General features: G+C 34.5%; 1 protein-coding gene across 2 annotated transcripts in view; it reads left to right on the top strand.

Moving 5' to 3' along the window:
* ARHGEF26 (Rho guanine nucleotide exchange factor 26) overlaps nt 1-14,577 on the top strand; it is a 139,264-nt gene that overhangs the window by 31,312 nt on the left and 93,375 nt on the right. For both annotated transcript variants that reach the window (XM_003826445.7, XM_003826447.5), the window contains exon 6: nt 77-237. In XM_003826445.7, the coding sequence (XP_003826493.2) occupies nt 77-237 (161 nt within the window). The remainder of the gene's footprint in view (nt 1-76; nt 238-14,577) is intronic.

Below are 14,577 nucleotides of genomic sequence, written 5' to 3' on the forward strand. Positions count from 1 at the left end.
CAGCAAAATTATGAGAGCTATATTTAGTTCTTTAATTAAAAGAATTAATAATACATTTCTTTTTCCTTCTTACCAGGCTATCTTTGAAGTCATATCCTCTGAACATTCATATTTACTCAGCTTGGAGATCTTGATACGAATGTTTAAAAATTCTAAAGAACTGAGTGATACAATGACTAAAACCGAGAGGCACCATCTTTTCTCCAATATTACAGATGTCTGTGAGGCAAGCAAAAAGTAAGTGCACTGCAGTCTGCCTTTGGTCGTGCCAAGAAGTTGCGTACTAATAAACACTTTGTTATCTCTAAAGGAAGGCATTTCTGGTTATCAGGTCTCATTCAGTTGGCTTTTGGCTTGATTCCTTGAAATGCATTTTGAGATATGTTTCAAGTTTGGTGGATAGACAGATGCTCAGTGTGTAATGAATTGTCACAGCAGACGGCTGTCCTAAGTTATGTTATTCCTCTTTCCCCACTTTGCTTGCTCTTTACTTCTGATTACATCAAGGAAAGGGTCTTCGTTTGGTGCTAGTCTGTGATATTCATCCGTTTCAGTAAAGAAAGAGTAAGCCTTAGGCTTAGGTCTTCTGTAGGCAATATCTGGCTACGATTTAATAATATATATTTTCATTATCTTTAAGGATTTTTGCTTTACTTTTTGTCATGAAGAGTAGATAAAATCATATAATAAACTTTTATACGTTCAAAACTTAAATTTAGCAATTGTTAAAATTTTCCATATTTACTTATCTATTATTTTTGCTTAATTTTTTTCCAAGTATATACATAGGATGTTTTACTTATAAATGCTCCAGTATTCAGCTCTTAAGAATAAGGTTATTTTCTTACATAACTACACTGTTGTGGTTATACTTATGATGATGCTTTTATGATTTTATTCCATTTAATTTTTGTACGTGTAATAGAGTCACATGTTGTAAAATTCCAAAAATATGAAAGACCCTACAGTAAAATGCCATTCATTTACTGTTCCCTGGCCACCTGAAACACAACCAGAGTCAACATTTGCTTTCTTGTATATCTTTTTAGTAATACTTTATGATTATGTAACAAAATATATGTATATATATATTTTTCTTGTTTTTACTTAAATGTTACCATACTATAAACACTGTTCTGCTCCTTACTTTTTTTTACCTCTATCCTGGAGATTATAGCATGTCTGCACATTAAAACTTTCCTCATTCATTTTTATGTTTTTTCCTTGCAATTATTTGTTGAAGAAATCCGGTCATTTGTTCTGTAGAATTTCCCATGAGGCACATAATGTATGGGTGGTGATCAATACCAGATCCATTAATTCATTAAGAATTGTAAAACAGTGTTACTCTAATTTATCGTTCTTTATTCATTTATTAGCTGAAATATTTCTATAAAGGGAAAGGTACATCCATCTATTCATATATTCAGTGGTAAAGTTCACGTTATTCTATTTATTAGTGCTCAAATTGTTCCATCTTTGATCTTAATAATTTTTGATTATTTTCTTGCTATATGACATTTTAAGATGTTAAAGGATCATGTTTTACAATTCCTGCTCCAGGCCTGGAATCAACCATTTCCCCAAAGAGCTCTGGTGTCTTTTGAAATGAGGTGGTATTTAAAACCTCAGTGAGTACCAGCATGCTCATTGCTAAGTGGTTTTAGGCTGTTTCAGTAGATACCCAGAAAAAAATTCCGAATTTTTCTCTATAAAGCTAGGTATATTAAAAGCCCATAGACACTCCAAATTTATCAAAGTATATATATTAAATAGGTACTTTTTTATATATCAATTATACCTCAATAAAGCTTAAAACATAAAGAAGAAAGTCTCGTTTCTATTCTTGTCCCCTCTATCCTATTCTCTTCCCATATAGATACTCTTAAATAAGTTGTTTATCTTTGTTTTTTAAAATAAGCATATGCATATGCTTATGTATATGTATTCCCCTCACTTTCTTAGATAAATGAAAGCATATTCTACTTATTTTTCTCAGCCTCTTTATTCATGTAACAACATATATTAGAGGTTACTCCATAGTAGTTTATGGAGATGTTTTACTCCTTTCTCCAGCTACAATAATTATCATCGAGTAACTGTGTAGTAGTTTATTCATCCAGCCGCCTATCTGTATGAGCATTAGGATTATTTTCAGTCTCACTGTTACAGATAGTTTTTCTTTGTGCTTACACCCCGCTATATATTAGCCATTCTATCTTTGAGATTTTCTAGAAATAGGATTGCTAGATCAAAGGGTAAATGCGTATACTATTTTGTAAGATACTGCCAAATTCTTCTTCAAAGAAATTGTACCATTTTGCAGTACCACCAAGAATAGATGAATGCTTGCTTCCCCAGAGTCTTTCTAGCAGAGTATGTCAACAAACCTTTAGATTTTTGTCATCTAACCTTTAGATTTTGTCTGATAGGTAAGGAGGATTATCTGAGCATAGTTTTAGTTAGCATTTCTCTTATAAGCTTTTCCATATGAATAAGAGCCATCTGGAACATAGTATGTGTCAGTAAAATATTACTAAACTAATAATATTCCTCTATGATGTTGGAACAATTTAAAATTTGAGATAAGCACTAACATTACATCAACAAAAGTCAAGGAAGGAGAGGTTTTCTAATGCTCGCTGAAACACAAGAATATTTGCTTTGACTAGATCAGCAGTGTTAACATGTAAGTTTGGCTTAGCTAGTCAAAGAGAATTATCTGCTTAATAAGAAGGAGAGGGAAAACGTATTAGCATTTTTTTTTTCTGCTCAAAAAGTTAGAAGCTGTTAGAGGCATCTTATCTGAAAAAGTTAATACAAGTAGAAATGATGAACATAACTGAATTTATCAAATACCAAAATATTAGAATCCAGGGTATTCCTTGAGGCTTGAAGGATGTGTACGTTCATTTATTTAGTTATTATTGTAGTTATCTTTTATGGAATACTTATAATTCATACCAAGCATTATGTTGTAGCCTTTTCAATAGAGTATGTATGTATCCTTAAATAGACTGCCCTCAGTGAACAAAGTCTTAGGAGAAATAACAAAAGTATAATGTAGTTCATGGTTAGTAGGCATGTAAAGATCATCACTCTAAGAGGTCAGGAAAACTGAAGGAAAATTCTAAAAGGACTGTAATAGTAATATGGGTTTAGTTTAATAAGCTATGTATACCTATATAATGTACGATTATTTAACCAATAAAATGCTTTAAAGGAATATTTAATAATATGGACTTTAATATATTCAGATTTTAAAGGAGGTCTAAAGAGTGGGATTTCATATTGTTTTAGATTTTAATTATTTGAAAGGTAATTTATCAAAACATAAAGGATAATTATCTTTAATGATAGAATTATGAGTTATTTTAATTTCTGTCTGTGTACTTATCTGTAGTTTCAGCATCTACAATAAACATAATGTAGTTAGAAAAGGAAACACAAGGAAAGGAGAAACAAGCAGTAAGAAATGTGAGCCCAGAATAAAACAGGGGAGGTCACTGGATATGGCTGACAAATTCATAATTGGTTAACCTTGAAATAAGTCATTTTATTTAAAGTATAGACTAAAATTTTACTTTAATTTCAATCATTTACAAAATTTAAATCATTTAAGGTTTTATTAAAAATTTTATCTCTGTCATAGCTTATAGTAAGGGGCTATTTTGAACATTTTTGTCTATTTTTTATTTAAAAAAGAAAACTGAGATACTTTTCATCCTCCATTAAAAGAAAAACAAAGAAATATCTGTATTCTTTACATTTTTATTTTGTTTTCACTTCAAATGCAATGCTTTAATATGGATATCTGCCTTTGTAATAATTTGATCTCTGTTATATTTCAACTAGGAATATTCAGCTTTTACATGATAACTCTGTCTATATCATAATAACTTACATTACAAAAGTGTTTTTGATTTAGTTTGAAACACTCATTTCAGATACAGCCTTTTTGAAATTCAAAGTACTCAGAAGATTTATTTGCAAAGGCTATTTCATGATGTAAGGCCTGCTTGTTGAACTTCAAGAGTGACACCCAAGTGTTGATAACTACTTAATGTATTACTCATGAAAGAGTTTACAGTCCCAAGAAAATGCGAAATAAAATCTTGAATAAAATAAATGATCAGTGTCTGAATTAGATATTACAGAGTAAGCATGGTATTGTTAAGTATGTCATAACCAGGGCTATCTTCATTGTTTTACTTTTACCTAATGAAAAATTATAGCTATAGGTGATGACATACTCAATATAGGTTGCGGTCAGAACATCCTGGACATCCAAATTAACAGTGTGTTGTCTAGTCCCCTGTATTGTGGCTTAGGTTGTTGACTGCCAATAAATAACACTAAGATTTATGTAAGTTGACACTATTTGAAAACAGACAAGCAGGGACAACAATCATTCTGACTGTGTGTGTGTGTACGTATGTATCAGTAGTATGTCTCTGCAAAATTCTTTTCTTCTTTTAAAACATTTCTCATTTCAGTTAACACTTAGGGCCTCCTATTCTGCAAGGCTCCTAAGTTCCAAAGCATTTCAGCTGGTGGCATCTCCCCAGGGGCCGTTGGTTCTTGGGACCCATGGTGGTTGGTGAACACCTCCAATGTATTTGCAGAGGCGTTTTAGGGCACTTTCCTTGAAATGGAAAGGTTTGGGTTTGGCTGGAGGTTATGGGTTTAAAGGCCCTTGGTGAAAATCAAAGGAGAGCATGAGAGCAGATGTTCGTGAAGGCCATTGTGTGCCCTGCTGAGGCATTTTCACCATTTCCTAAAGCCTGTGTGGAAACATTTATCAATTAAGTAGGGGACTGATTTTGTGGCATTGTAGAGAACAGTGTGGTGTTTGTCTTAGCAGAGAGGTGAAAATGTTAAAAGATTTGAGGCAATTGAAGTAACACAGCTAGCTAGGGTGGAAACTGACAGGGGCTTCCAAGGGCTATTGAGAGATATTTAGAATATGGACTCTTGAGGACTTGCTGAAAAGGCGGGGTCCTCCTAGGTTTGCCTCCCAGGTTTCTACCTCGTTGACTATCATTGGAAATTGTATTAACCAGGATATAAGAGAAACAGATTGGGGCTTAGGGAGGGAGACAAGGAATTCAGTTTGGGGCATTTTGCATTTGAGTGCCTGGAACATGAGGGTAAGGTATTTAGTTAAAAAGAGAAAAGCAGGTTAGAACTACAGAAAAATCTTCAGTAGGGATGTCGATTTGAGTCATAGAGGTGGTTCTTGTCATTTTAAGTTTAAATGAGATAACTACAACTTGTAGCAGTGGTTTGTAAGCAGTGGTGGTGGTATTTACCCCCTAAGGATACTTGGAAATGCATTTTTGGTTGCCCCAGTAGACTTGGGGGGCTCTGTTGACATTAGTAGGTGGGGGCCAGGGTGCCAGGCATCCTACACTTAGTAGGACAGTCCCAGATAAGCCTGACTTGTCCCACCCAAATGCCACTGAAGCCCTTTTTGAGATGCATGGAGTAAAAAGAAGACGAATGTCAGAATTTTGACAAAGAAACATTTAAGGAGCCTGTGGGTTGGAACAGAAATGAGTTAAATAGGATAAGAGGAATTGCACGGTGTGCATGGATCTTAAGTCCTTTGGCTGTAAAGGGTTTGCCTCTCTTATTAACACCTTCCTGTTACTCTGTCTCTTAGTGCCATGGCCTAACAATTGTTTGTTTTCTAACCCTCCTTAAAAGGAGTATGTGGGGAGTTAGAATCCTACTGATTGTTTTTACCCTGCCTAAGAAGGGTGACACACTTTCCTTTTGCATGGAATGATTAGAGCTAAATTCTTTAAATTTAGGTAGTACCTAGATGACTTTGGGTCAGTGTCAGGGAAAAAGGCTTTGACTTCCAACTCTACTTCCTTCCTGTTTAACTGTACCAACTTCTTCCCTCTGACTCAAATTCATGAGCTTTTCCTGGTTTCATGATCTCCTTGTCTTTTAAGGACCTCGGCTATCTTAAAAGCCTGATCATCTCATGAAAAATGGAGTATTTGATATCAACTTTCAATTAGAAATGAATAGGCTTAATTCATAACTAAACATCACACATAGTATATACTTTGCATATTTTCATATTTCCTTTGATTTTTTTTGGTTCTTCCCCTACAAAATCTACAAAAATCTATGGTTACTTAGGATAATTTATAGATAATTGCTGTGTTAATACAAAAAGACCTATAAATGTGATTAACTTACAATGATTTGCAACAGAATATGATCTAACACCAATTGTTTTTAAATTTAAGATACATCCCTATTAAAAGACTGATACTATTAGGAAAGAAAATTGTCTTTTGTAGAAGACTGAATGTTAACCCTTCTCCCGTATTTGAAACTCTAAGGTCTAAATAAGGTCTTTTGTGTTAAAAATTTTTCTGCAAAATGAAAATTAGATGAGTCTTTGCTTTGATGTTTCATAAAAAGATGTGTTTTTACTCTCAATTCTGAGTTTTCATTCTAAATACCTAGGTTATGTTAACAGTCTTTCATTTAATTTTTTTCAATAACAGAGTGTGCTGTTATTAGTACCCTATAAAAATACGCTACTGAAGACCTTTGCAAGGTACTTATTTCTCTTTTTCCAATTACAAAGTTAAAACATTGGTATTCTTTGGAAAGCCATTTAAAACTAAAACTATGCTTGTCTTCAATTTCTGCAGAGTAAAGTAAAAATATCCATCAATGTGCTTTTGTGTCCTGAGGAACTGAATTTGTTCCCAACATATAATGCGCAGTGAATGCCAAATTCTCTGGTTTCTGCTTTGTGTAGCAGAGTAAATTACAGTAATAGTAAACATACAAAATAGTACTTACCCCGCACTTGCTTCTCCAGAAGTTTTTTCCCTAATTTTAATCAAACTCTATTAAAATTGAAATGTCATATGACATTAAAAACTACCTTACATGCACTTGCTTTAATATTATTTTATGAAATGAGTTCATATTACCAAAAAATGACAATTTATGTAAATAATAGTATAGCATATCTGCATTATGAAATATGTTTCTATTTGGTAATTAAAATTCTAAACTAATGCACAAGCAAATAACAGTAAACCTTCAAAAGTCTTTTATAGTATGAATATTAAAATTTTAACTTTCCTGACTAACTCTTAAAGCTAAATTTTAAAGGAAAAACACATTAAATTTAACTAGGCCAGAGAATATGGAACATTTTAAGTTGTAGAACCTGTTTAATTTTTGCCCTGAAGTAATGGCTGTTGCTATTTTTGTTAGCAAATGTTATTTTCTTACTCCATATATACTCAAGATAAACTTACCACAGAGTCTTTGGTAAACAAAGCCATTACCTTATTTTCCTGAATATAACAGAGAAACTTTATTCTTTCTAAAATCAATTTCTTCAACTGACAGTTGAAAGACAGTGACATTCAGAAGCCACTCTTTATGACACTTTTTGACTGTTTCTCTATCCTGAGATTAATGACAAAGAAGTTCATTTGAAATTCACCTGAAGTATTTTCACAATACTTCAAAGTAAGTCTACGTGAATATTCTAGTCCATGTTGTTCAGCTCTTATCAACAACCAGTGTCTGGAGTAATAGTAAAAGAAATAGGTAGTTGTTTAGGTATTATTTCAATAAAGAAAGAAAAACTAGCGATGTTTTAATAGATGCAGTCCTTTGGATAAGACTTCAGGAAAGCAGTGTGGGATCTGAAGTCTTTGTGCAATTGAACAGGAGGCCAGTTAAAGATGACTGATTAGAGACATGGCACTGTATTCATTCTCTTCTAAAAATCCCAGTAAAAATGATAGGAAGGTCAATACACAAGGAAAAAGAAAATAAGAATGAGACAACAGCTACAATATTTTGGAACCTGAAAAACCTGAGATGGTTGTCCAGTAATGCAGGAAAGTTTACATCTAGACTGGTAGTGAGGAAAACCAAGGATCAACCAGATTGAAATCCCAGAACCTCTGAAAGGTGGTGCATTGATTGATTGATTGATTGGTTCTTCCTTCACAAATCTGTGGTTACTTGGAGTAATTTATAGATAATTGCTGTGTTAATAGAAAAAGACCTATAAGTATGATTAACTTAATTAATTTGGTCTAGGACTAGGTTAAAGGTAATTCCTAGGTGCAGGAATTGATGATGAAGTTGGGTAAAGATGTGACTAAAACTACAAGTTTCACGCAAATCTGTTTGAGAAGTAGTCAGATCCTAGATCCCCTCTTTGGCTCTACCCAGCAAGATGATGACCCTCTTTACCCCAGCAGCAGGGCAGCATTGGTGAATACTGGACCAGGAGACCCAGGACCACATAAGAAGGGGACTGTTGTACAGGAAACGAAGGTATAGTGGCAGTTGGCACCCACAGCCTTCTGCGCTACTCTCCTTTTGGAATGCTGGTAGCCAGGTGTGTGTGTGTGTGTGTGTGTGTGTGTGTGTGTGTGTGTGTACATTGTCCCTTTTCTGTCAAATAGTGATTGGCATAGTATAGGTTAAGTAACATTTTATCATCTTTGTTAATGGATTTATGTTCAAATACATTATTATTAACATCATTATTAGGTTTTGCAGGAAACAATAAGTTGAGTATTACAGCAGAAATATAAAAAGCCTCAAACCTTAAGAAATATCCATTTTAGTAACATGTTAGGCAAGTACTTGTAGACTTTAAATCTTAGTTTCTTTCTCATTTAATAAGGATGATAGTATACTTAACCTTATAAGATTGTTTTGAGGATTTAGTGATATAAAATGCTTAGCATAACACTAGACAAGTTCTTTAGTAGCAGTTATGTTGTTGATGTTATTACTGAATGATTTTTATCATCTATGTCTGGTATTCTGAAATGTCTCTGGATTTTGTATTTGTTGACTTTTGTAAATATATGCCTCTGCCAGCATTGGTCTAGGACTAAATTAAAGAATAGGTCTTGTTTTATCCAGCATCTAGTGCAATGGTTTGCATGAGTTTATTTTTAAAGATAGTTGTGGCACAATATTACATTTTAGCAATCATCTTTATTTTGACATTGAGTGAATCAGAGTAAATAGATTCTTCCATAATCATAAAGAATTAATTGTGACCTAGATTAGGACTAAAACCTGAGCTATTTTTTCCAACCAGCCTGGTGTTTTCTTTGTGAGTGGTAGATTCCTTGAATCAGTGCTTCAGAGCAGGCCCTGGCATGCTTCAGCTGCCAATTAGCCCATTCTCCTGGTCACTTTTTGCAGGCATTTGGACCCATTATGTTCTTTTTGCATTGCCTTTACAAGTTCTAAGTCTGTGGATTCTGAGTTGTCACATGGAGATTTAAACTTGGATAATGAGCCTGGTTGGGACAGACTAAAGTGTTACCAACTTAGTCATTAGCTGTTATCAATCTTAAACTAGGGTAGAATTTTGTGGAAAAAGAAACAATGACTGGGGTTTGGTTGCAGTGTTTCATCTGCATTGCATTTATAGCTGTGGATTTTGAACCATTACATGGATTTTTGACTCTGCCAGTTGTGAGTAAAACAAGCAGGACCACACAGTTTTTCTGGCTGATGGAAAAGATTTTAATTTAAACTTTGTATTCTAGCCAAGTTAAAGCTAGCACTTGATTTAAGTGGAAGGGAGATGGTTGATGAATTAAGTTTCAAAAGCAGACTTTTTAAAGCCTTCTAATTGCTTATCATAGGATGTTGCCTCTAATTGCTGTGCATTAATTATTAGCATCTGGGCATCAATTTTGTGTTTCTCCAAAAACTTTTCTTATTTCATCTGATTTAATCCTTAATAGCATGCTGTGAAGTATGCCAAATCCTTGAGTAATGTTGTTTTGCTATAATGTTGATGAGGGGAAAAAAATGGATTCCCAGCCAGGGCCATTGCATGTGTGCAGTTTGCATGTTCTCCCGGTGTCTGCGTGGGTTTTCTCCAGGTAGTCAGGTTTCCTTCCACCTCCCAAAGATGTGCACATTAGGTGAATTGGCGTGTCTGTGGCCCCAGTCTGAATGAATGTGGGTGTGTGAGAGTGCACTGTGATGGAAGGGTGTCCTGTCCAGGGTTGGCACTTACCTCGCCCCCTGAGCTGCCGAGATAGGCTCTGGCCAGGTGTGACCCTGAACTGGAATAAGATGCTTGGGAAAGGAATGAATGAATGAATGCCAATGATTATGAAATATAAATTTGTATTATATATGATAATCATGCAAATGCACTATAATAAACGATGCTTTTAGAAAGCGCTCATTGAGCCGCCGTATTTGTGATTGTTTTTGAACCGCATGATGGTAGGAGGTGCTCCTTCCAATTTTCACTTTGCAAACATTTATACCTTGATTTAACCCACTGCTGTCACTCACTGATTCACCAAAAATTGGGTAAATAATTGTCTTACTTGTTTTTACTTCTCTTTCTTAAATGTATATCTAGCTTACATTTATTTCAGTGTTTAATATTAGAAGTGTTTTGAGTGTTTATTTAGAAGTTTGGTGATTTTCTTTTTGACCAGAAATATCCTGTAGGAACTTAACTTTTGTTTATATCAATGAGCCTTTGGTAAAATTAGTTTAGTTATACATCATTTCACTTAGAGTCACAGCCCCAAAACCTATCAACAACATTGTGTGGACTTACTGTACTATCATTTCCCTTTTGTGGGTAAGGAGACTGAGGCCCAAATTAGTTACGTGGATTTGTTTAAAGTCATTCACCTAACTGGAATTGTACCTAGTGAGTTTTTTGATTCTTTATAATGTATTGGCATAGACTGTTTGTTCAAAAATACATATATATTGTAAGTGCAGTTAAGGGTTCAGTCTACAGAACTAAATTTTAATTTAAATTTTAATCTGCCAGGGATTACACATCTGGAAAATTATTTGAACTTGCTCCTGTTGGTGTACATCACCCATGGAGCTAGTCAGAGGGAGTGATGAGATTTTTATCTCATATTTGAATGTCTTTGACCTCTTAGAATATGGAGACTTAAAAGCAAAGAGCATCTTGTTTTCTGTGGCACAGCTCTGTGGCACATCATAAAGGTCATTGTCTTATTTTCTCATGGACATTGTTCCCGAAGTGAAGAATATTGTCCATATCTTTAGCATAAGCAGTCTGTGAATGTGTCCCAATGGTTTGGCATTGCAGTATTCTCTAGAAATAACCTAATTGATTATAAAAGTATCCCATAATCTGAAGTGTGTGGAGTTTGTATTTATTAACTTTTGCATGTATGCTGTCTATGTACTTTCCTCAGATTAAAAAAATACCCAAATAACATACACTACCCTCCTTAAACTACTTTACAGTGATTTGAGGAAGAAAAGAAAATGTATGTTTGGAAAGTGCTAACTTAATTCAGATTATAATTTTCTGCTTTTTGGTCTAAAAAATCTGTTTTCAAAATAAACTTTTGTAGAAAATGATTTTGCAAGTCTTTTTTTAGGACTTAAAGAATTTCTTATATCTTAGGTGCTGATATAAATACTGAGCAACCTCACAGCAAAATATTTTAATTTTTTAGAGTATCAACTTTATGTAAAAAAGCTGTGAAAATATGATTTTTTAAAAAAATTCTGAAATCACCTATATGCTAAGAAGAAGGTGAAGACTGTTTTAGTATTAATTCAGTATATTATTACCATTCTCTAATTGTTTTAAGGATGTGGATTAAATCATGTAAGCCTTGTTTTTTAATTTTAAAAATATATTTATAAAAAATATCCTGAGGAACATATGATGAATGGTATTTGTTAAAGAACTTAATAGATACTTTATCTATACAGTGTTTTCTTTGGATTTCAAAAAGGTTTCGGGAAATGACTTGGACTTTGAAAAAAATTTTGGTGGAAAGGTTCCATAGAAATGTCAAGATTGGCTAAGATTGACCTTGTCACTTGTGGGGGATTCAAACAAAGGTCCCTTTGTAACAAGAAAAACTGTCTCTGTATTGGGAGTTCATTGGAATTTCTTTTCTAGGAGAGAGGAGTAATACGAATAACCAGAACAGGGCACAATAGGAATGTTTGTGTTCATCTGCTGAAGTTGTCCTGTGATGTAGCTTCTACTTCTTATTCTCGAGTCTTGTATATATTTGATACACACTACTTAGTTATAAATATTTAGGTGTACATTTGTGAATGTTTTTAGATAGCTCTGAAAAAATCTGCTGTGAATAAGATGCTTTCCAAGAAATCCTCAGCAAGCGTTCTTACAAGTTGAGATTTTACTTGAAGGCATTCAGTTGAAAAGAAAGCTGGAGTGATTAAGTTATGAAATTATTCTCTTGGATTTATCTAAGTAGCATTAAGGATTTTTAGGAAGACTGGTTTAAAAATGTATGTCACAGGTATAGATTTAATTATTTTATCTTTGATTTTTGGAGGATCTCATATAGTCGTTTGAGAATCTGTGTTTTTCAGGTTTTAAAAATATTAAATATGGGAGGAGTTTGGTTTACCTCACTTATGCTTATGCCATTCCTAGGGGTCACTGTATGCCTCCTGTTTTGAACCTTGACTTATTTTTTAATCCTTTTTCTTTTTTCAGTCTTCCTGGCCAATACCCAGTTTACTTTCACAAAGCTGCTTTTGTGATTGTAATATAATTTTATTTGTCCAGAATATTATTTTACCACTGTTTTAATAAATTTAGAGATCAGGATATCATGTTATTAATATTTCAGAGAGAGAGAGACACTAAGTGATTTTCTGTTACTCATGAAGTACCTTTTCCAACTTAGAATGGGGAAAACAGTGTAATTATTTAGAACTAAGATACGTTTTCTCTGCATACTGTTGAATAAAGCATATTTTTCCAGACTCTTTGAAGACCCCAATATTTGGAAACTCAGGTGTTCAAACTGGAGAAACTTGCTTGCCTTTATCTATTTTATTCCAGACTTTCCTGGCATGAATTAATTACCAACTTTGAATACTAGTTTTTATTGATCACATTTCTTTTTCCTGAGACCTGCATAAGGAATGTTAATCTCATCCTTAGGCAGATCACTTTGTCCCTCTGCATGTCAGCTGCTAAATGAACTTTCCATCAGCATGGAACTAATGTTTATCGGAATAACTAAATAAGCTAAAACCAGGGCCCTAAGGTTTCACTTGCTGTGAGTCTGTTATCACCAGCTCACACTGGAGAATTCTTTTTCCTACCATTGCTTTTTCTAAACAATAATTTCTATCCACGGTATGTGGATTTGGAAGTTAGTCTTTTAGAGACTTAGCTTTGCAAACATTACCTTAGGCTCAGAAGTCTGACTTAAATCAGGGTCTGGATGTAGTGAAAGCCTCCTGGGGATGGTTTGAAAAAATCTAGCTGTACATGTTGCTACAGTATTTATTTATTTCTATTTTTATTTTTTATTTTTGAGACAGAGTCTCGCTCTATTGCCCAGGCTGGAGTACAGTGGCGTGATCTTGGCTCACTGCAGCCTCTGCCTTCCATGTTCAAGCGATTCTCCTGCCTCAGTAGGAGAATCTACTACTCCTACTGGGACTACAGGCACGTGCCACCATGCCTGGCTAATTTTTTGTATTTTTAGTAGAGACGGGGTTTCACCATGTTAGCCAGAATGGTCTCGATCTCCTGACCTCATGATCCGCCCGCCTTGGCCTCTCAAAATGCTGGGATTACAGGCATGAGCCACTGCGCCCAGCCAGTATTTATTTTTAATGTGGGAAAGAGTTGCTAGAGGTAGCAAACATATGAATAACCTGAGGATAGGAAGGTAACGTATGAAAATGGTTTTCTGAGAGGGAACGTTCATGCTCTGAAAAACAGATGGAGCAGAAAGCTTTATAAAGAAGCTGCCTTTTCCTTTCCTCTGGAATTGTTGAACAACATCTTTGAGGGAAACATGACATAATATTTTGATAATTTTAGTGAGTGTATGTATTTGAGCAAGGCTGGTATTGAGTTGTAGGCTGTTTGGCATGGTAAAAGTTTGAATTCTCCAGAGCTGCTTTTAATCCATTTGCAGTGCCTGTGTTTTTTCTTGTGAGCAGTGTGTATCCTCATCAGGGGCTGCCTCAATGCTTATCCATCTGGAGGAGGCTACTCAGCTTTAATTAAAGAAACAGTGGTTGAGAGGGTCCGCCTACAACCACTGAAAGTAATAAATGTACATGGTGTAAAATTCAAATACTGCCAAAAAGTACGCACTGAGAAACAAGTCCCCCTGTATGACTGGTTTGGGGCGTAGCTTCCAGAGATATTCTCTGCATATACAAGTACAGTTTTTTTAATACGATGATTGCCTACCATACACACTGTATGCACCAGTAACTATTTACTTTTAGTCCGTCAAACAGCCAGAGTCTTAAGAATAACACCGAGTATAATTTTTTAAAATCTTTGTATGCTCCCCAAATAAGCCCAAGTTTTCTTTATGTAGTTTCTTCTACTTAGGAACTTTAAATGAATAGGTCCACATGAGTTATGGACTTTATTGTGAAAATAGTCATTGCTCTGAATATGGGATTCTTATTGAGCATTACATCTGATTCCTTGATAAAATATTTTAGGGTGAGAGCACCTACTGTGTACCAGGCACTGTGCTAGGCATTGGAAATGTAACAGTA

The sequence above is a fragment of the Pan paniscus genome, chromosome 2 (genome assembly GCF_029289425.2).
Source record: "Pan paniscus chromosome 2, NHGRI_mPanPan1-v2.0_pri, whole genome shotgun sequence".
Classification (NCBI taxonomy): domain Eukaryota; kingdom Metazoa; phylum Chordata; class Mammalia; order Primates; family Hominidae; genus Pan; species Pan paniscus.